General features: G+C 44.5%; 1 protein-coding gene across 1 annotated transcript; it reads right to left on the reverse strand.

Annotated features, from left to right (window-relative positions):
- Window positions 1-633: 633 nt before the first annotated feature.
- On the reverse strand, window positions 634-21,295 carry tesk1a (testis associated actin remodelling kinase 1a). Its single transcript, XM_005753390.1, has 10 exons — window positions 20,116-21,295; window positions 9,097-9,218; window positions 8,425-8,473; window positions 7,807-7,953; window positions 7,563-7,645; window positions 7,107-7,197; window positions 4,808-4,891; window positions 4,414-4,500; window positions 4,219-4,312; window positions 634-2,962 (listed from the first exon to the last, which is right to left on the reverse strand). The coding sequence occupies exons 1-10, from the start codon at window positions 20,320-20,322 to the stop codon at window positions 1,725-1,727; spliced, it is 2,202 nt and encodes a 733-aa protein (XP_005753447.1). The 5' UTR covers window positions 20,323-21,295; the 3' UTR covers window positions 634-1,724.
- Window positions 21,296-22,941: the final 1,646 nt, after the last annotated feature.

Below are 22,941 nucleotides of genomic sequence, written 5' to 3' on the forward strand. Positions count from 1 at the left end.
TGGATTTGACTTCTAAGCTAGCACCAGCAGCTCTATATGTAGTGGTTTACACATTTGCCTAACACGTGAATGGTTGTTGGTATGAGACCAAGAGTACAGTCTATCTCTGCCTCATAAAGGGTATAAAATTCTGCCAAATCAGAAACACAGAGCCATCTGCTGTGGCGACCCCTGGTTAATAAGGGAGCAGCAAAAAGGAGCTGTTTCTTTAAAGCTACCCTTAGCTAGTGTTGGCACTAGGAAGGGAAAACAAGCAAGGCACTTGGGAGTATAAGCATCTCATCTTATGGACTTCTGCAGAAAATGGAGGTCTGGATTAAAAAAAGAAGAAGGTGGTAATTTTAATAATATTATTATCAAAATTGGCAGCACTATTGCCTTTCAGCAAGAAGGTCCTGAGTTCAATTCCACCATCAGGCCGGGGTCTTCCTATGTGGGTTCTCCTTAGGTAGAGGCTCCTTCCTCCCATAGTTCAAACACATGCAGTTAGTGGGGTTAGGTTAACTGGTAACTCTAAATTGCCCATAGGTGTGAATGTGAATGGTTGTCTGTCTCTATGTGTTTGTCCTCTGACAGACTGGTGACCTGTCCAGGGTGTACCCTGCCCTTTGCCCTAAGACAGCTGTGATAGGCTCCAGCGACCCTGACAAAGAATAAGAGGATGGATGGATAACCAACATCTAACTTTCTGCATTGGAGACGTTACAGTCCTACAAGGTGTGACATCAGCTGCTTGCACATGAAAATTTCAAGTTTCTAATTAATGTTAGGATACATGTGTCATCAAGGGAGTATGCCAAGTTATAAATCATTTACTGATTAATTACTACTCATAAACAGTTAGCTAATTTACACTTATTTTATTAGAAAACTGATTTTTCCCAATTCAAATGTATTATTGACACAATCTTTGTGAAAACTAAAACATCTAGAAATTGTCTATACAGAGATGTAAATAAATAATTTAAATAATTTAGCCATTTAGCTCTCGTCACTCATCACTGAGGACACAGTATAAAATATGGATGTAGCTTCCTGTTAGGAAAAAATGAAGCCAATGTGGAAGTGCCTGTAAACCTGCATTCATCTCAAGGGAGCCGATGATGATAGCTGTGGTTGCAAAAACGATTTCCAGTCCTCTGGAGGCACTTTGCTGCCGAGTTCAGTCACTCGATTTGACGTCATACTGAATAAAAAATGGAATCGATTTTGTAAGGTGATTATGCCACGTTTCAAAAAGGAGGATTAGCTCGTTGGCTAATGACTGCCCAGTTGGCAAGTGGATTCAGTCAGGCCTGCCCCTCTTTGTCACATGTCTGGAAACCAGTTCCACATAGAGCGTGTTTGCTTCAGTGGAGATGGGAGTTCAGTGTAAGCCAGACTAGCTGCTCTGTCTGAACGAGCACCATCCCAGAGGCAGTAACGTTAACCCTGACTGGTTAGATGTATAGATCTGCTTAGCATACAATGTTGGAAGTAATAAAGTAAGCAGCTGAACCCTGGCCACCTCTTCCTTTATGCCACCATGCTTCTCACTGTGACAGTTATGTTTAATCCTCCAGCCCAATAGATGGCGCTCTAATCAGCAGTGTGTTAGCACAGGCTACAGTGACTGCACAGCTGCTAGAGTCAGTATTAAGCATTGAGTACCCACTACATTTATTGTTTATGCCTTTGTCCACTTCACTTTGCCACGAGTTCAAAACAAGCACCTTCGAGGATTCTTACGACTGGGCTTCTGGCAGGGAGCGGCCGGGCTCACACGACACAGAGGGCCCCGCCCCCACTAATCCATTTGTGTTGTGACACAGTAATGTTTTGGTTGTGACTGCTGACGACGAAGCGCTGCCACCAGTTATGGTACCGTTGAGGTTCCGGTAGGGCCGCTGCCGTGGTAACGAAGCCCTTCTGCGGGGGGCAGGTATGGCAGCTGAACCACGGAGGCACACCGAAGGGAAACTCAGGCCTACCAGGCAGCAGCCTGGACAGGAAATTGCCTCGTCCTGCTCAGAGGGCCCCCTTGGGTCTGAGGACAGGGCTCCACTGTAGTCACTTGAGCGGCCTCCTCGACCCCACTGCACTTGCTGACTGATTACCAGGCCTGAGCCGTTGTTGTTGTTGAGTCGTGGCAGAGGAGGCAAGGCAGACGTTGAGAAGGGAAGCCGCCAGCCCTTGGTCCGTATGGAGTTGCAGGAGGTAGAGGTGAGCAATGGTCTTTCAGGTGTAGCGTTCACGATCCTGTCTGTTGCCTCAGGAGATTTGGTGCAGTCCATGGCTTCTGTAAAACTTATGCTCTCCTCCTCTTCTTCGTCATCTTCCTCTTCCAATCGCTCCAGAGACACCATTTCCAATTCTACAGGAAAACCAGGATCCTCTGCCACCTGTATTTCCTTTCCAAAAGACTCTCTCCTCACACTTGGCTCATGTCTCATGTCTGCATGGTCAACGTGCAGCCTTCCTTGTATTCTCTCTGAAACCTTCGTCCCCTTCCTTGTGTCATCCTTCATATCCTCCCACGTCCTGTGCTTCATGGCCGCCTCTCGAGCGTCCTCATCCTTTTTTTCTTCCTCCCCCGCTGCGTGTCTGGGCAGAGCCACAGTCCGGCTGAGCTCTGGGGTGCAGGGCAGAGACTGGCACCTTCTTGGAGGCACTCTCATCCCTGACGCTTTTTTAAGAAGGTGGGGGGAGGTGCACATGTCAGGAAGTGCAGGTAGGGTAAAGGTCAGCGAGATGACGGACTTGCTGGGAGTGTCCAACAGTTTGCACCGTCCTCCGTTTAAGTCCTGTCTGAGAGAGAACGGGTTGACCCTTGCTGGGGTCCCGAGTAAAGGAGAAGGCAGGCTTCCTGGAGGTATCGTGTCTGACTGGCTCCTGGCCAAGCCTTGCCATAGCTGAGTGTGGTCCGCAGGGTGATAGGGAGAGCTTCGGCATCGGTACGGGCTGACGTCTGCTGCCACAGGCTCTAACCAAGGGAAACAAGGTGGAAGATGGAACAAGAGTCAGAGAGCACGACAGGTCACGAACCACAGAAAATACAAAGACAACATAACGTGTAAGAACATTCTTTTTTTCACTGGCGGCAAGGCGGCATCACCCCGTGACAAGGTCTCGCTATGCTCCTCTGTCTTCTCTTTGCCCTCACCTCCTACCAGCTGCAGCCAACGGCTGCTCTGTCCTCAGCCTCGTTCTGCTGGAGCTCATTATTATTGCACTGGTATCATTATCCCTCCTGTCACTCACAGGGTAACGTCACATCGTTGGGTTCTTTTAAAATTTTTGACAGGAGATAGATAAAACGGAAAATAATACCTCACTGTAACTGCTCTTTACCTGCCTCTTCTACAGTGCTGCAGCTCCAGTGGTGGCCAATGAGCCGGCCCCAAAAGTGAGGCAAAAAGTACATAAAGTACATGCAAATGAAAAATACATGAGTCTGAAAAACAGTCTGCAGTGTAAAGACCTGACTATGCTCCATCCTGCAAAGCTGATCCATCAGCTTCATTGGTCAGAACACCCTGAGGTCTGTTTGTTTTAATCCGTGTCTCAAAGTATTCAGACCAGCATAAAGGTTTGAGGACCGAGCTACAAACATCTTTATTATTCTGTAAGGTCTTTCCTCGATGTGAAAAAAATATGAGCTATAATTTTATAGTTTCATGTATGTTTCAGACAGCAACTCAACATATATAGCTGTGACTTATTTATGTGCTACAAACATCCTTAAACATCCTTTAAGACTAACGATAGCATGTTAAAGCTTTACGGTCAAAGGCAGCAGGTGAGGTTTTGTCTCCTTGTTCAGAATCCAGCTGTAGTAAATAAAACTAAGTAGAAGCTCAGTTTCCACAAAAACGACAGTTTTACTTTGGATTTTTACTTTTCGAGTTTTTGCTAGAACATGTTAGCATGCCTAACATCATCAGCAGCCTCGTTCCAATGCAGTGCAGTTTTCAGCAGCAGCATGGCAGCTGGGCTCAAGCGGTGACAGCATGTGTAGTTCTGTATTATACATCTTTGTTGATTAAAACATGAGAACAACAATGCAGCAAGATGAAACACGAAACCCGGTTAGCTGTGGCCGTGATGTCTGAACATGCTTCAAAGCATCGCAGGGACACATCAGGGGGTCGGGCTTTAACCTGCTCTAAGACCCAGAGAGAGTGAAACATTCAGAACAGTAGAACTTTAAAAATAAGTAGATAAAAAGGGTCTTTTTACCAAGTGCAACAGGCGTCTCTCCCTGCTGCTCTCTCTCCAGGGCCTCCAACGTGAAGACGATGTCAGAGAACGAGGGTCGACTCTCTGCATTCATCTGAAACGACACAGACGAACAGAGCCACGGTTTAGGATGCAGACAAAGCTTCAGTAGCTCCCGGTCGTGTTTGGGTTGTGACACGCTGTGCGTATACTTACGTTACAGCAGGTCACGGCGAGATTAAAGAATGCTGGTGGGCAGTCCCCGGCCATGTTTTCGAATGCATCCACATCCAAACCAAAGTCCTAGAGACAAACACACAGCTGGGAGAGTTAGCAGTTTCAAAATGCTTCAGGTCAAAGCTTTAGCCTGGATTAGGTCTGACATGTCCCACGCCGTATGACTGGTTTTGGGTATACGTGAGCTAACCCTGTGTATCTCTAGCTCAGGTGGGCCGACTACTAATTGGCAGGTTGGTGTTCAGCCTGCATATCACAGGACGCTGAACCTCCAGTTCCTCGATTGCATCCCTCACAGTGTGAATGTTAGATAAGGTGCAGAGCAAAGTGCTGTATGAATGTGCGTGACTGTGGGGACAGATTTATTTCCTACCTCTGTCCTCGGTAAAAAATCAGGATCAGCTTCAATCCGGCCAATGATCTCACACAGGATGATGCCATAAGCAAACACATCCACCTAAGAGAGAGGAGGTCCCATTAGTTCTGGCTGTGTTAGGGCTCCAACTAGATTTCATACAGAAGTAAAATTCAAAACCAGACGGATGAAACTAACTCTTAACATCATCAGATGAACATGATGTCTTTGATCAGTTCCATGTGAAACAGGCAGGTATTCACTGATACAGGTCGAGGTGGCAGCATCGTGCCCTGGAGCTAGGTTGCTGCCAGTTGTACTGGAAACAACCTGCTAATAACAAATTATTCAACTTCACCAGTTGAAACATGGATAACAAACATACACCAAAGCTACTTTTGGAATTGATAAAACAGGAGACTAAGCTTCTGGAACAGCATTCCCAAAGCCCTGAAATCAACCTTATTGGAAACGTGTGGACTAAGCTTAAAAGCGGGACTTTGGCAGGAAACCAACTCACTTAAATGAGCTCTATGAAGTCTGCCAAGACCAAAAACAAACAACCTGGAGAATTTGGGGGCAGAGTCTAATGGTTGGTAACTTTAAATGCAATTACACAAACATGACCTTATGATTGACAGTTACACTGTGGTAGATTTCATTTTACAGTAGGTTTGTCTGGGAAAGTTGTTAGGCTGCTTTGGTACAGTTAATGTTAAGTAGAAGTATCCATTCAGTGTAGCCCTTATTAAGGTTTCCCCAGTCTCACGTTTGGATCGATATCTGTGATCCGGATGTAAACGAACTGATCAGGTCTTTGATGACGTGCTATGATGTGTGCATTGATTCTGACATGGAGAGCTAAGATGAGACGACGGCAAAGGGCTGTATAAATGTTATTTAAACAGCGTCAAATCAGAACAACAACTGCCTCAGGGTGCTTTATATTATAAGGCAGAGACCCTACAATGATATGACCTCTATGAGCAACAGTGCTTTGGCAACAGTGGGGGAAAACCCTCCTTTTTAACAGGAAGAAACCTACAACAGAACAACGCTCTGGTAGCAATCTGCCGTGACTGGGTGGGTGGGGGGTAAGACAAACATACAAAGGGATCTTTTAGCTGCTTTGTATGTTTGCAATAATGTCTGCAATAAATTTCATCTTAACTGCAAACTCGACGTGGCTGAAAGAGGAAACGGCAACGATGCGTTTCCTATCAGCGTCTGACTCTGACTGGGGTCCCTGTCAGCTCAACTCCACATGCAATTGGTGAACGGTGTTGAACTCAGAGTGAGATTAAGAAGGAACATTTCAAACTAAGAGAAAGGAATAACCTTCATTTTTGGTCATCTGTTGGAAGAACGCTCAGCCACAGACTGTGGAAACACTTCACACATGCTTTTATGGTTTCAGGGGGAGTCAGAACTGAATTCTGAATCTATTACTTGTTGTAACTTTGTTGCGATTTATTGTTTTGATAACAGCATTTTGGTTATGTGGTAAATGATTTCTTGCCAGCCACATATTTAGTGAGAGCTGTTAATTATAGATTTCATTTTCTGCCAAAAAAGAGCATTTAACTCATTCACTGCCATTGACGTCTATAGCCGTCAATGGCAGTGAATGAGTCAATGGGTTTAACTCATTCACTGCCAATGGCTGGCAGTGAATGAGTTAATACTTATTTTCATTCGAGACTTCATTTCCCAGGATCCTTTGTTGTAGAGATGGAAGTTATTCATATTTAACTAAAAGGTTTGCGGGACCCATTATGATATGTTGCTCTGATGTTGGTCAGTTTTTGTGTTGTACACCCTTTTTCGAAGTCTTATATAAAGACTATCGCTTCTATAACTGATGCCTGACCCATTTTTCTTGGATCAGTGGATTTGCCACAACATTATGTGGCTTTGCTTGGCTGCTTATACTGAGAAATGTTCCTATAGTTACACATTGTTGTAGCAGCTGCTAGTTACAGCACACAGTTAGCACAGTTGTAAGCTAGCCCCAACCCATCATATGTGACTGTGTGAAAGGATACTGGTCACTCAGTATCCTGCGTTTCTACAAACGCACAAAGACAACACAAATACCAACATATTCAAAGTAACAAGTTCAAATAAAAAAAGAAGAGAAAACAGAGGGTAAGACAAACACGAGGAATCCAGACAGTCTGTTAACATCAGCTAATATTAGCCACTGGCTCGTACCGAGTAAAGAGTTCATTGCTTATAATTAAATAAAGGAAGGAGGGTCACAAAAAGATTACACTCTAATACTGTACTCCAGTTTTACAGAACCAAAGACGCTCACCTTCTCGTTGTAAAGTTCTCCTCTCAGAACCTCAGGGGCCATCCAGTACGGAGAGCCCACAATGGCCAGAGGCTGCTTCTCTGAACCTTCACTGTAAAGAGAGGGGAGTGGACCGGTCTGTCATTAGGAACCTAATGTGAATGCTCTTCATGATCGATCTAATCACACTTAAAAAAATCCTGCCAATGATCACTTTGTAGATCATACATGAAAACAAGGAATATAACGTTTGAATATTAATTCCCGTTTATTTTAACGTGAGAACGATCAGAGCTGGAGTGGAGAATCGCTGGATTTGACTTTTTAATAGAAGGTTACGATGTTTCCACTTTCCTTTTAATGTCTGGGACACATTCTGGTACCTGTGCACAAACAGACCACGCGCTCTAACACAGACAAAACAGCTGCTTTGATCAAATTTATAGAAGCTCAGGAGAGAAAAGATTCGTCCTGCACCTGTAATCAGGGATCTTCTCTGCCAGGCCAAAGTCTCCCACCACAGCAGTGAACGTGCCATTCTCACAGCAAACCAGACAATTCTGCAACAGATAAACAGTCGAGAAATGAATATATGCAAACAACAGCTGGTAAAAACAGTCTCATTCTATAAAGAACAATGAGAGAGACAGAAGCACAATTTAAAAAGTTTCATTTTTGTCGTCGCTTTCATCAGTGCAGGTACGCGACTCGTGAGCCGTACCTTGGATGTGAGGTCCCTGTGGAATATGCCCTTACTGTGCAGGTACTGCAGTCCTCGGGCGATATCCAGAGACAGAGCCATCCTGACTCCCCACGACAGATACAGGTCACTGTCCAACAGCTGCTCCAGGTTACCCCCGTTTATGTACTGCACAGAAAGAGACGATAGGGTGAGCCAGACACAAGCAAGATCCAGAAATGCTGCAAGCTCATTTATCTCAAGAGGGAAGCTGTCCTGTGGTCTGACCAACTCAGGTGCCATGTCTCCCACTGTAAACCAGTCAGGGGATTCTTCCCAGCACACAGTTTAAAACATGTGTCCCAACCTCAGACCTGCTACCCAGTGCAAGCATTCACTGCATTAAGGAAAATATATGAAGCAGGAAAGCTGCCCAAACACATGCAGAGCTGCTAAACGTGGGCTGGTTTAATCCCCTGGTCCTCCGGGGACCCTGATGGGCCTCTCTAAATGGGACTTAGCATTTCTTGCTTTTGAATGTTTGAATGTCGTCTTTGCACAACTTCTAAATGAATATAGGAGGAGAGACATGAGAATAAGGTGTAGCTGTGGAAACCTGGAAATGTTGTCAGCACGAAGAGGACAAAACAAAAGTCTTACCTCAGTCAAAGCGTGCAGCTGACCTTCATGCACACAAACCCCGAGAAACCTGACAGGAAGTCAAGAAACACGATTTAATCACTTCTACGTGTCAGTAACCATGGCGCCCATCCATCGATGGACAGCTTGGAATGTGTTGATGTGGCACCCCCTTGTGTCCCTCAGAGGAACGACAGAACATTTGTGTCACAACTTCAAAACTTTAGACTTTGTAAATTGTTATTATTACACATTTTAAGCTTCAATATGATTTGTTTTTGATCGGCCTTTTATGAGGGGAAATGAGATTTCCATTTTAAAGTCTACAAAAATAAAGTGTAAAAAGACTTTTTGATTTTTTCTTTTGAGTGAACCTGTTAAAATGTGCTGAAGTTAACTCTGGCAAAGGTCTTATTCATGCAATAAATATAGAACAAACATTAATGTACAACATATACACAGTGCTTTTAAAAGCTATTTGCCCCCTTGCTCATTTGTATCTTTTTGGTATATGTCACACTTACATATTTCAGATTATCGAACAGATGTTAATATTAGACAAAGATCAGCAGAGTAAATACAAAAAGCATTTTTTAAAGGATGATTTTATTTATTTAAGGGGCAAAATGTTCTTCAAATCTCACTGTAATCAAAATTGAACATTGAATTTTTAATCAGCACATTTACACCTACCTAAGAATGTTGGGATGGCACAGCCTGTTCATAAGCTGCACTTCTCGTAGCATGTTAGCTTTGTTGCTAGCCAGCGTGTTCATTTTCAGTGCCATGACCTGCCCTGTGATCCTGTGCTGCACCTGGTACAGAGAAAGAGAAAGCCAAAGGCAGAGAATGATTGTTCACAGACTAACAGTGTGAACGTCTCTCCACCTCTGCTTCAACAAAGTCTGCCACAAAACCTCAAGTTGTGAAATTTAAGACCAGCATGTAACACAATCCTGTAACGTTGGACCCCGAGAACGCTGATTCTGTTCATCTGAATGTTTCATTGGGAGAAACGTTTGGTCCAAGTGACTCGTCACAGCTGCACATTTTAGCACGATAGCCTCACGAGGCCATAAACTCGGTCTCCCTCGCCTTATTTTGATATGTACAGTTTGAGCTGCAGCTACAGTAGGTCATGTGGTCACCGGGGTCACTGACTGGTGCTTGCAAAGTTGATACAGCGTCTGCACCTCCAAGCACTTGCATGCGTTTGTGTGCGTATATTAATAGTACAGCTAATAGGCTTTCTGGATTTCCCATCACTCCTCCTGATCTGCACAAATCCACTGGGCTGCTACTGAGCAGAGCGCATGTGTGTGCACGCACGCACACACATACACACAACCAGTGCTTGTTAACAGTCTGAATGGCCCGGGAGTCTGGAGGTGTGGGACCTGATTGACCTAAAGCCAACCAGGGGGCAGCGGGTCAAACAGGTGGTGGGCGGGGTGTAGGGGACACCTGTGATGGCCCTGGTTTACCTGAGACAGGAGGACCTGGTGATGGCCTCCAGGGGGGGCAGAGGGCAGCCAATGACTTTTTAGGCGGTGTTAATGACTCTCTGTGCAGCCTTCCTGTTCTCAGTCGTGGCTCCTGAGTATCAAACACCACTGAGGAGCTGTAGAAGGCCAGCAGCAGCTCCTGGTCCAGGTTATTTTTCCTCGGGGGAGGTGCAGTCCCTGTAAGGCCTTCTTTACTGGGTGATAGTGTTGTGGGTCCAGCTGAGATCAGCAGAGATGTGGGTGCCCAGAACCCACCAGTTCTCCACTTATAATGAGAGGGGAGTGGACCTGTCTGTGCCTCCTGAAGTCCATTATGAGTTCTTTGGTTTTAAGGATGTTTAGCTTCAGGTTGTTCTCTATCTCCACCCTGTACGCCAGCTCACCTCCATCAGAGATGCTACTGTTGAGTTGGGTGCTGTGATTGGACCTTCAAACTGACAAGAAGGAGACTTAAGTCCTGATACTGATAGAACGTGTTTATTGTAAAGTAAAAGTGAAAACATATGAAATAAAAACTGTTAAAGACTAACACTGCAGCAGCTGTCTCTGCTCCTCTGGTTGCATTTTGTGTGGTCTTTGTGCTGTTGTTGCTTATTGTGCACTGTAATGGAGTTCTTACACGAATAATATGCTCTGCTGTGTGACACAGAAAATCCAAGAACTCTACTGTAGTTTTATTGGGTGAAATTAGTTAGTAAACATGTTATTACTGTGTTTGCCACTTTCCTAATTTACTTTTTTGTATGTTTGTCACACTTAAATGCTTCAGACCATCAAACAAATTTAAATATTAGACAAAGATAACACAAGTAAACACAAAATGCAGTTTCCAGATGAAGGTGTTTAGCCCTGTGTTAAAGAGTGATCGCCTTCCAAACCTAATAAGTGGTTGGGCCACCCTTAGCAGAAAAACTGCAATCAAGCGTTTGCAGTAACTGTTAATGAGTCTCTTGCAGCACTGCTGGCCCACTCCTCTTTGCAGATTTGTTGTAATTCAGCCACATTGGGGGGTTTTCAAGGACAAACCACCTTTCAAAGGTCATGCCACAGCATCTCAATCGGATACAGGTCAGGACTCAGCCATGCAGAGGTAGACTTGCTGGTGTGTTTCGGATCATTGTCAAGTGAGCTTCAGCTTGAGGTCATGAACAGATGTGCGGACATTCTCCATCATGTTTTGGTAAACAGCAGAACTCGTGCTTCCATTTACCACAGCAAGTCTTCCAGGTGCTGATGCAGCAAAACAGCCCCAGACCATCACGCTGACACCAACATATGTTACTGTGGTATGATGTTTTCTGAAATGCTGTTACTGTTACTCCAGATGTACTGGGACACACACCTTCAACATTTGTCTCGTCAGTCCACAGAGTGTTTTTCCAAAAGTCTGGGCTAGGGCTGGGCCATATCATACCGTTCACGGTAATACCAGTATAATGTTGGGCAACGATAGGAAAATGAAACATGGCGATAGAATATGGGTAAAATGCACAGGCGCAGTGCCTTTGTTTACATACGCACATGGCGGCGACGCAGAATGAGAAGAGCGAAAGTGGATCGTTGAATGAAACCATGAACCAGAACTGGTTTGTAAAAATGCTGCAGCTTCACTGGTGTGGAACTGGTTTAGCTTTTGTCCATCAGATACACAACAAAGCACTATTTTTGGTAGCGCATGCTAGCGGGCCGTCGTTATTACCGTGTTGTTTGGAAAATACGGCGCACTTAAAATCATCCTTTGCTTTTCTGAAAGTCGACAGAGCCCCTTATAATCCCGTGTGCCTTATGTATGAACTCTGGTTGTGTTTACTGACCTCGAAACGATTTTATGTGCACAGCGCTCGAAAATCTGTCAAATGTTTCAGTGCGACTTTGCTGAGCTACGAAGCCGCACCGCTTGATGGATTGTAGGAGCATTACGGCTATCGTAGGCGGAGCCTCGTGGAGTGATACGTACTGTGCTTCAACATAATGTTACCGTATTGTGTGTGTATAACTGTTTTTAAGTGTTGTGGATGTTATACATGGTTATGCTGAGGATACGTCGGCCAGTTTCCACTGGAAATACCTTTTGGTTAAACTGTCAGCGAGGAATTTGCACTGTTACATTTTTATATAACTTTAATGCACATAAAAAAACAGCTGCTTGTTTCAGTGAAAATACATTGATGGGTTTTTACACTAATAAAGTTGAGGAGTTGTAAAGTATTTTGTCTCGTGTCGATTATATCCTCAGTTATATCGTTATCGCAAAATATCATGATAAATATTTTTGGTCACATCGCCCTGCTCTAGTCTGGGGGATCATCAAGATGTTTTCTGGTAAACGAGTCTTTATGGTTCTTTTGCTCAGCAGTGGGTTTCGTCTTTGAACTCTGCCATAAGAAAGACTCTGGGCAATAATGGCCTGGAGTCATGAACACTGACCATAACTCTCTCCTGTACTCACTCTACACCTACGGCTGCACGGCCACTAGCAACTCCAACATCATTGTGAAGTATGCAGAGGACACTACAGTGCTGGGTCTTATCACCAAAGGTGATAAGACGGCTTACTGCTGTGCCATTGAGAGCGTCCTCACTGGATGCATCACCACCTGGTACGGCAACAGCACCGCTTACAACCAGAAAGCTCTCCAGAGAGTAGTGCGGTGTGCCGAAAGGATAATTGGAGGTGAGCTTCCCTCCCTCCAGGACATCTACAGGCAGCGGTGCCTGAAGAAAGTGAGGAGGAACCGAACCAGCAGACTGAGCCTTTTCCATCAGGCTGCTGAACACTTCATAGACACCTCATCTTCTCTTATCAGTACACTATGCACTCCACAATGTAGATGAATGCCATTTGTTTTGCACATTTTCAACTGCTAACCTCTGTAGATTTAATTTTTAGATCTATATCTAGAGATCTATAGATAGAGAGATAGATAGATAGACACACAGATATACATATTCAGTAATGCACACATATTCATTCTTATAATTCTCAGATTCCCATCCTTATATTTTGCTTGTTCTTCTATTATTGCATTTTGCACCTCTGTTGCTTGTGAAGCTCACACACAACAATGACACTCGCAGTGCTGTACCAGTGTACATGTGATGTGACAACAAAACTGGTTTGCTTTGATTTTGATTTGATTTAACTAAGGCAAGTGAGGCCTGCAGTTCTTTGGATGTTGGGCTCTTTTGTGACCCGTTGGATGAGTCGTCGCTCTTTCAGCTGTTCCATGTTTTCATCATTGGTGGATGATGGCTCTCACGGAGCTTTAGAAATGGCTTTATAACCCTTTCCAGACTGAGAGATCTCAGTAACTTTGTTTCTCAGCTGTTCCTGCATTTCCTCGGATCGCGGCATGTCGTCCGGCTTTTGAGGATCTTCTGGTCTGCTTTGTCAGGCACGTCCTATTTATGTGATCTCTTGATTTGGAACAGCTGTGGCAGTAATCAGGCCTGGGTTTGGATTTTTGTTCCCCTTTATAATTAACGCCTTCAATAACAAACTGCATTTTCTATTTAGTTGTGTTATCTTTGTCTAATATTTAAATTTGTTTGATGGTCTGAAACATTTAAGTAACAAACATACAAAAAATAGGACGTCAGGAAGGGCCAAACAGCACCGCAGCAGACCTCATCTGTGTGTAGCATCTACACAGTTTATAGATGTAGCTGACTCATCATGCTTGCTACCATTATTTGATTATTAGAGCTCAGCCACGTTGCTGAATATGCAATCTTAAATATGTTGTCTTTAGCTACAAAACAAACAAAACAATAAACATGGAAGAAGTGCTCCCAGCATGTGGTAAAATTATTAATTACTTTAACAAACATGCATTTGTGAAACTTAAACACACAGTCTCATTTCAAAATGGAATAAAAGAAGTGGACACGATGCATTTGACCCTACGGTCCATCCAGTCTGTCCCCGCTGGTCCCCATGTCCAAACCTAAGAAGACCTGCACAGCAGCCATTGCTTTGCTTTTACCTCTTAACCCTCTCAGACTCAAATTAAACTTTTTGTTGCTAATGCACAACCAAGTCCTGCAGTGGTACTTCTGAGTAAAAGAAACTCATAATTTATGTATGTGGGGTAATCAGGTTGTTCGTTTTTAACTGTTGTAAATCTGCAACGCCTGCCCTGAGAGGGTTAAAATGTGACTTGTCCTAGAGAGCTCTGCACAAGAATTAAAATGTGCACAAATGGCAAATAAAAATCTTGAATTTTTTCCTTTTTAGAGAATGAAACCATGCGCAAACTGGGTTTTCTGGTGAGCAAACAAGAACAAGCTGCAAAATATCCACGTTTAAGTGTGGAAAAGCATTCATTCATTGCAACTGGTGACGTTTCCACACTCACGTCTGCACTTTCACACTGACAATAAAAGCTTTTGCTCTTTCTTTGGCTCTGGGGGGTAAATCTTTGGCTTAGAAGAAGAAAAATCTCCACTTTGTATAAACCTCTCCCTGAGCAAATAATAAGGCGTGCTGCTTTGCATGCCTTCACATCTTCTTGAGCCTCCGCTCAGGAGGCGATCACTCATGTACACACACGGTTACCTGGAAGAAAAGTGAACTGTGGTGCAAAAGGGGAAGGTTGTTGATGCCCCTAAATGTGCTTCCATCCATCTTCTGCATATTTGTTATTTCTTACAAAAAGAAGTATTAAAAAAAGAAGGACGGATATAAAGAAAGAAGGTTTTACACTCGGCTTTTGTGTAACAGCACCAAGTTTGCAGGCATGCGAGCAGCAGACACAAAGCTCTACACTGTAGTCACACAGCAGCTTTACTTAATGCGATTGAGCTGCTCTACTTTGGGGGAAGTGATGCAGTGCAGCAGGAAACTTCACGCTACAGGTGCAGCTGTTTACAATAATGACACACATGCTCGTAACTATTCTGTCTTTAGCCAGGTTACATGTAGAAATGTCAGCTGTTTGATGAGCTCTGGAAACCCAACCACATCTGAGACTTTTTGAATAATCCTGGTATCAAACCACACGTGTGAAAGTTGACCACACAAGTCTTGGTACCACATTTAATGAACCGTCCCATTTACCCAGGCTAGGACTACAGCAGCTTGTGACCACCCTCGGCTGGGCTTGTGTCTCCTCTCAACCTCTAACCAGTGCTCCTTTGCATGTAAGGCAGACGTCTTATACGCATACATAATGTGATAACAAGAATATGGGGAAATAGTTGATGTTGGAAGCTGGTTGTAGCTCACACATGAGTATACGACTACGTATGGCTAAATCAGAGTAGCAGCAGGGTAACCCACCAACAGGGTGACGCAGCTGTACGGCAACACGTGTAATACAAACAATACCAACTGTGACAATTCTGAAAATGGGAGCAACATAACTTTAAAGGTATAAATAATAATAAACACGTTTTTAGGTAGAGCTGTTTTTATGCTGCTACTGTTTCTTCAAACTGCAGCGACACACAGATGCATTAGCCTGGTAAATGAACACTGTCCATTAATGCAGATGGATGGGACTGGTAGCATTTGCTGCCTAGCTCCCACATTAGCATTACTGTTGTGCTATGGTGATGATAAGAGACCACTAATGTACAGCGATAACTAAACCTGAAGCAGAAGAGTTGTGTGACTGTTGGTACTGACACTGCTGCACGGCTCCACCGTGGCTGCAACATAAGCTGCTCTATTTCACACTCTTGCCAACATGCACATTGCTCTGGATGCAAGAGTGGATGGAGTTGGTGGAGTATAAGAACTGCTGAGAGGGACCAAGGCCCAGGAGCATCCGAGTGATTATCTTCAACTACACAACAGACGACAACAGCGGCTTCTTCTTTCCTGCTGAGCATAAAATAAAAGTCTACACGAGACAAAAAAGAGCGAGTGGTCACATGAGGTCATTAAGGTCACAGGTTCGCTGTGCTCGCTCGTAGGAGGCCGTTGGGGTTCTCTCAGTCATTTAAGGACCTCTACCTTACAGCGTGAAGGCCCTGGGGCAACTGTTGTTGTGATTTGGTGCTTTCACAGGCTACCATTAGGACAAGGTGACAACCTCACTGGGGGTAAATATCTGGAACTTCACATCAGCTGTTTGGATGAGAACTGAAACAGTCTTTGGAAAAATAAAAAAGGATGCTGGCAGCCTTCAGCTTGCCTGCTGTAGGTGCAGCATCAAATATTACTTGATGTTTGGTAAACCAGGGACAGACCTTGCACTTGCTCACCTACTGCAGTGTAACTGCTATGCAAGGTTTAAGGGAGCTACATCACCAGGCACTAACCGAGGCAGTCGTGTCAGCCTCTATGCTGAGCGTCACTGAGAGCTGTCAGCAGCTGATGCAAACCTCAATCCATGGATGAGACAACATCCAGGGCTGGAGGCATCTGTTGCTCCGCCCCATGGAGTTTTAAATTGCACACATACCATTCACTAAATCTGACCACAGGAAAGTTTCTGTTTCTATATGAGGCTAAAATCAGAAATGTAAAATGTAGATTTAAATCAATGTTTTACAAGCCAACTCGTGTATTTCCAAATAATATTTTTCCTTTTGGGAAATTGTTAAACTGTGTCTTTGCTGAAAAGGAGCTATGGAGAAGTTTGCTAAGATGTCAGTCTGACTTCTGTACAGTCAAAAAGAAATAAAAGCTCTAACACTGACTGACTGACACAGGAACAGCTGTTTCCTGTATTTGAAAACTCAAGTAGTTAATGAGATATTTCCAATTGATGATGCCAAATGAAGAAACATGCTAATTTAAGTGTCCACTGCTACGCTGAATGAAGGCTTTAAAGGAAAACTTTGCCCGTTTATTAAAAAACGAGGAGCGATCGTCAGTGAGGAATCACTCATCTGTGCTGTTCTGAACATTAACACAAACATAAACACACTGGAGTGAAGACCTGCTGTGAGTGGTTTGCTGAATAGCTGCGATAATGTTTTCTATTCCTGGAAAGGAAGAAGAAAACAAGTCTTAAAAGCTTTGCACATGTTTGGTTTTCCTTTGTCTCCTCAGTTCAATACAATCTCATTTGTATATCACCAGTTTATAATGGTTCATAATGGTTCCCTCATACAGCACTGAAATCAGATGATCTCCTGCGATGACTGTGGGGAGGAAGAACTCCCTTTTTAAAAGTCAGAGAGTCTCTGATGGCAGTCGGTGCTCGTACTATCTGAAACAGGTTCCATGTAATTGCTAACTTTGAGTTTGATATCAGACCGACAGCAGGACGACTCCTTCTTATGGCAACATTGACGCCAGGTTTCAGTGACAGCGCTTGACAATACCACAACTTTGTCATGTTGCATCAAACAGATACTGTCAAAGTTCAACTTTGACGACATCATTTGTACTAAAAAAAAAAAGGTGAAATTGCCATAATATAGTATCGTGAGTGAAGTACAGTGATATCGTGATAGCGCTGGCAAAACCTGGGGTAAGTGTCCTGCAGTCACCAGTGAATTTATTGGGGTAGCCCTTCCCATAGCCACAGATCAACTGGCACCAGTTGATGTAAATCTGGTCCGAGTGGGTACCGGAGCCGTAAAACAGGTCCAAGCTTGTGCCTCGAGCACAGCTGGTGCCACTAATAACTCAGAGTTGGACAAGTTGGAAAAACTCCTCAACAGGAAATGAAATCCTCTCAGGAACACTTTGATCAATCAAAACCAAACTGCCAAAATGGGCCTGTGACTCCGCCCACACACATATGCTCTGTTTAACCTTCTGTATCCCACTGTTGACTAATAACAACTGCCACTGGCCACTTAATCATAAATTAGGATGAAAAACAGATATATGTGCATCAAATAGTTTCCATGTTTCCCCGACAAATCCAAACACACTGGCTGTAGTTTGTATCCTGTCAGAAGGCTGTTTAGCTCCGCTGTCAACAAGCCCAGTGTGAAGCATCCATGTCTGTGAGGCAGTGAAACAGGTCAGAGAGCGTCTGCTGCAACGATAACCAAGGGGTGACGAGGATATCCTAAACCGCTGGTCTTACTGAAGCTTTGAGGTGCAGCATCGTCGCTCTGACGTCATCAGCAAGTAAACTCTCAGATGATGTGCCAGTGTAATCAGACCCTTTGTCACAAGGAAGTGTGGCTTTTTAAAGACACAGTGGGCTGCATCTGTGGTCCTAGCATCACATCACAGGTGGCTAGCTGTCAGGTTTTTAGAGACGACTTTATTTTCTCTATAGAGAAGGGTTGCACATCTAGTCTGCTGGCAATAACTGCAAATATATCATGACTAAATCATTCTGCATGTTTATGCACAGTTTCCTTCATTACAGCTCTGACGTCAGCTAAGGAGGTAAGGGCTCAGGTCAGGAGGAAGAGAATGAGGTGACGAGGGAGCAGTGGAGGAGGAGTGTGATGAAGCTCATGCCATCCAGCCATGTGTTGTTCAGCCAGCTCCAAACTACACGGTCATTCTCTTTATTATGGTCTTGTGCTGATGACTGACTAACTTTATTATTCAGCTCATATACAATTCAGTTTTATTTACACAGCGCCAAATCACAACAACAGTCGCCTCAACGCGCTTTATACTGTAAGGTAGACCGTACAATAACACATACAGAGAAAACCCAACAATCATGTGACCCCTATGAGCAGCACTTTGGTGACAGTGGGAAGGAAAAACTCCCTTTTAACAGGAAGAAACCTCCAGCAGAACCAGGCTCAGGGAGGGGCGGGGCCATCTGCTGCGACCGGCTGAGGTGAACACTTCTCCTACACCCCGCCCATCTAAAATCCCACCGTACCCTCATGGAAAATATAAATTAACACTTTTCAGTGGTTTATTCGATACGTTCAAGTGTTTCCTTCAAAGTTCTGGACGCTCTGTGGGAATACTAACCGGGTACAGAGGGTTAACCTGCACCAGTTCATATTTCATTTAGTCTCACAAACACTACAGTGCAGGGACACATGACTGTCACCAAGGGTGGCTTTATGTGCCGTCACATATTCTTTTCAGCTTGTGGATCATGGCATAAGTAATAAATCAATAGCTTATTAGCTGACAACAAAGCATTACTAATAACAACTGCAAACTCACAGCAGGAAGAACATTTTAACTGTCTGATGTCTAATAAACGAATATAACTTAGAGTACGTGACTGAAAATCACCTAAAACTAAACTAAAAGGCTAAAAATGATCCGGGGGAGCAACTGGCTGTATCTATGGCAACAGCACGGCTTCGTAGTACAAGAGTCAAGATGGTGCACTGACCTGTCGGCTCTCCAGCTGTCACCGAGCAATGGAAAACAGAAAAATACAATAAAGACGACCCAGGACTATTGAGCAGCTACGATCCTCTATTAGACAGCGGGCCCATAGTCCTCTCCCAAACATCCAGGTGCTAGTCTGGTCCCAGACTTGAACCTTCTCTCGGAGAATAGAGGGGGATGCTGCACAGGGGGAATCACAGCCCTGTCCCAAGAGTTTGAGCTGTACAGCTGCCATCAAATTACAGACGGGCTAATATTTTCCTTAAATGGTCCGTTTTCTTAGTTTAAAAGTTGTATTTCTTTTCTGTGTTCTACTGTGAATAAAGTCTGTGAGTGACAAAACGAATCGTGTCACTGCTAAACCCTCAACTCTCCAAATGTGGTCTTTTTGCAAAGTCTTATTAAAACGTGTGCTCAGAGAATCAAAAATTCACGTGCAGGAAAATTCTACTTCAGAAACATCTATTAATACAATAAATGCCATCCTACTTTCCAAACGCCTGTCAGTCTGCATTAGTTGACAATAAACTGTAACTGTCCCGCACACCTTTCACCTCCAACATCTAAAGCTAGCAGAAATCTAGCAAAAACAAAAGCAGGACAAACTGATTTTCTCAGCAGAGGAAACTCATCTGTAAAGGCTATAAAGCAGAGCAGGGAGGGCCGGCGTCCTGCAGGTTGTAGATATCACCTGAATCACATGATTAGTTCATCATCAGGCCTCTGGAGAACTTCAAGACATGTTGAGGAGGTCATGTGGATCATCTGTGTTGGGTCAAGAACACATCTAAAAGCTGCAGGACACCGGCCCTCGAGGAGTTCCCCACACCTGCTATAAAGTGTCAGACCCCAGCCACTGTCTGTCTATCTGAATGTGTGGGAAGATGAAGGAAACATGGCTTCTTCACGGGGGGATTATGGGGCACACCAGCAGAGGACTACTCTGACGCTGCAGTTGACTCAGGTGAGGTCACATACCTTGAAGACCTCCGAGAAGAAGCCTGAACCGATCTTCTCACAGAAGAAGTCATCGATGCGGGCCAGGCTGGACACAGCACTCCTCAAGGCTCGGTACGAGGAGGGCCGGATCCGGTTGGGTGCGTGGATGCTATGCAGAGCTGGCTCATCGAGGCTGCCGTGACCCTCCTCAGGGTCACAGAAGCAGCACTCGGAGTGGTAGTCCATAGTGCTGACAGTTCTCCAGATGCTCTGAAACCCTGATTCTCAGACCACCGCAGTCCTCGGGTACGAGGTGATGGTGCCTCCCACCATCATAGTGTCACAGAGACCAATGAGCCGACAGTATTGTTTAACCACGGCGCTGCTGTGGTCGCCCCAGTGTGTGCTGTAGGTTACTGCTCAGTTTATGTCCTTCTTCCGTTACTGAGCCAAACGTCTCATCTGTTCATCACCCCCCCATGCTGCCCCAACAGCTCCTGCCTGACAAAGTTTCAACTCGTTCAAGTCACGCAGTGTTTGGAATTCCCGCTGCCCATGAACGCCTCCTCAGCGTGTGGGTGAGAGAGGAGGCTCGGTTCCTTCCGTCATCCCGCACGTTTGATGGATGCCGCAGTTCCACGGCACCGGGAGCCGGCCATACACGCAGAGCCCTGCGGAAGCATTAAAGGCACATTATTAGGAACAGCAGCCCTTACGGTGGCTGCAGGTGGATTTACAGCAAGAGATCCGCATCACCGCGTATCACTGCGCTGTTTGCGCCGCAGAACAAGAGCTCGGGCCCATCTCCGACTGGAACCATGACACCAGCAGCCAGAGTGACCACCACCTCCACCCAATCACATCGGGCCGGCTCCACCAGACTGCCTGACTAACTAAGACTGACAGGCCCCATTAAACCTGCTGCTTTAGAATAAAGAGTCCCGCTGATGCAGCGTGCTGAGCCTCCCTGTAATGCGCCTCCCTCGCTGCTGATAACGGGAGCTTCCACAGGCACAGGTAGACACGTCGGTGTGACCGGGGACGTCCTGCGCTCCGAGGACCGGAGCATCTGCTGCTCCTAATCCCGTGTGTCTCCGTGCTTCGCCGGGAGCAGGCTGGGACGGATACCACAAACGAAAGTGGCCGAACCAAGCGCCCGAGAGGCACTCGGACTGCTTCCTGCTCGACACTTCACAGCAAAACTCTTAATCGAGTATTTATTCAGTGTGTGTGTGTGTGTGTGTGTGTGTGTGTGTGTGTGTGTGTGTGTGTGTGTTTGATGGATTAGATTGAATATACAGCAACAAAGCCTAAGCTGAGTTACTCAGTTCTGCGGCCAACAACACAAACGGAAGGTTTGCAGAGACAGAGGGACTAACTAACGCTACAAAGCAGGAGTGTTTACTCTACGTGATGCATGTATGGAACAAGTTCGGTCAGGACAGGGCTGCTTAAACCTACACGGTTGCACAAATCACACAACAGGTTATTAGCAAGAATATTATTGAAAGAGTCGATACATCATTATGCTTTATGTGGTAATATTTGGTATTTCTTTTTTCTCCATTTTTGTAAGGTTACCCTGAGGATTCAGTTCAAGACTCTTATTTTGAAGACCAAGTGGTACGACTTCCTTTATACCCCCCTCTCCCTCCCACCTCTGTCGAGCTCAACACTGGGCACAGACAGGACGGAGCTGTGATTGGAGAAGATGGGGAGGCAGAGGCTAACCCCAACAGCTGATCTGAGGTCAGTCTGTGGCGGGAACACTTGCGCCTTACTACAGGAAACCGATCCCGAACCAGCAGTTGAGCCGGAAGTGCAGCACTGTAGCAATGACACACATTTTGAAATTAAAATAAATAAATGAACAAACCGATGAAGAAAGATAAACGAACAGATGAAATAAGTATTAAATAAAAACGAAACACAGCAGCTGCTGTAACATGACATCATTTATTTTGGAGGATCATTTCTCAGTTAAACATAAAAAACAACCCCCACCATATTCATAGGAGTGACGACCCCCCACGCCCCCCGGTCCTCCCTCTGTGTCCTACTGACATGTTTTTCCTGTTGACGTTGGCGGAAGTGATGAGGGAACTATCTGCACACCAGCTACTGCACCATCAAACAAACACATCATTACAGTGTAAATTCAGTGCTTGAAATACAGCTCATGTGTTTGATATAAGGCTGTGAAATAGGAATAAATAAAAAATAAATAATAATAAAAGATTTTTAAAAATAAAATAAGCAAAGGGTTAAAAATGATGTCAGCTACGAGGATGACATCATGGGTTTGGATTCACCAACAGAGGCAATGTTTCCCTCTTTCTATGACATGATGGAGTGAGCAGATATATTTGGAAAAAATAAAAAATAAATGTGGAAATAACTGTATTGGAAACAGGTGTGAATAGAAAATATCCACTGATTGTAATAATGTCACTATAACAGTTGTTAATTATTGAGCAGGTCATGGAAGAGATCCCAGAACCGCTAATCAACATCTGCATCGCATCAACAGGAAATGAGTCATGTTGTGCTGTAACTGCAGATACACATCACTAGAAATATGTTATTAGAAAAGTTCTGAGATAAACATAAATTACTCTCTGACAATCAATACAGATTCAGATCACACAGTTACACATCACCAGCATTAACTGACTCAATGAGATTACAGGTACAGTATGCATGAGTCTTTCTAGAGCAGGGGTCGGCAACATTCTGATGATGAGTGCATCTAAACTTTCCTCAGAGGTCAGTGTGCCATATGATTGCATTAGCAATAAATGTAATAATGCTCTATATCAACAGTTACACACTAGATAGAACCACTTTATAGGATTATATTTGTTC

The sequence above is a fragment of the Pundamilia nyererei genome, unplaced genomic scaffold (assembly GCF_000239375.1).
Source record: "Pundamilia nyererei isolate P.nyererei 1_Seehausen unplaced genomic scaffold, PunNye1.0 scaffold00425, whole genome shotgun sequence".
NCBI lineage: Eukaryota > Metazoa > Chordata > Actinopteri > Cichliformes > Cichlidae > Pundamilia > Pundamilia nyererei.

What these genes read in the sequence shown, in the direction of transcription:
- tesk1a (XM_005753390.1), bottom strand. Translation starts at nt 20,322, where the DNA reads ATGGACTACCACTCCGAGTGCTGCTTCTGTGACCCTGAGGAGGGTCAC. An exon ending in GAGAAGATCCCTGATTACAG is followed by an intron (nt 7,198 to 7,562) that starts GTGCAGGACGAA and finishes CTCTCTTTACAG; the next exon opens with TGAAGGTTCAGAGAAGCAGC. An exon ending in TCGCCGTGACCTGCTGTAAC is followed by an intron (nt 4,313 to 4,413) that starts GTAAGTATACGC and finishes GTGTCGTTTCAG; the next exon opens with ATGAATGCAGAGAGTCGACC.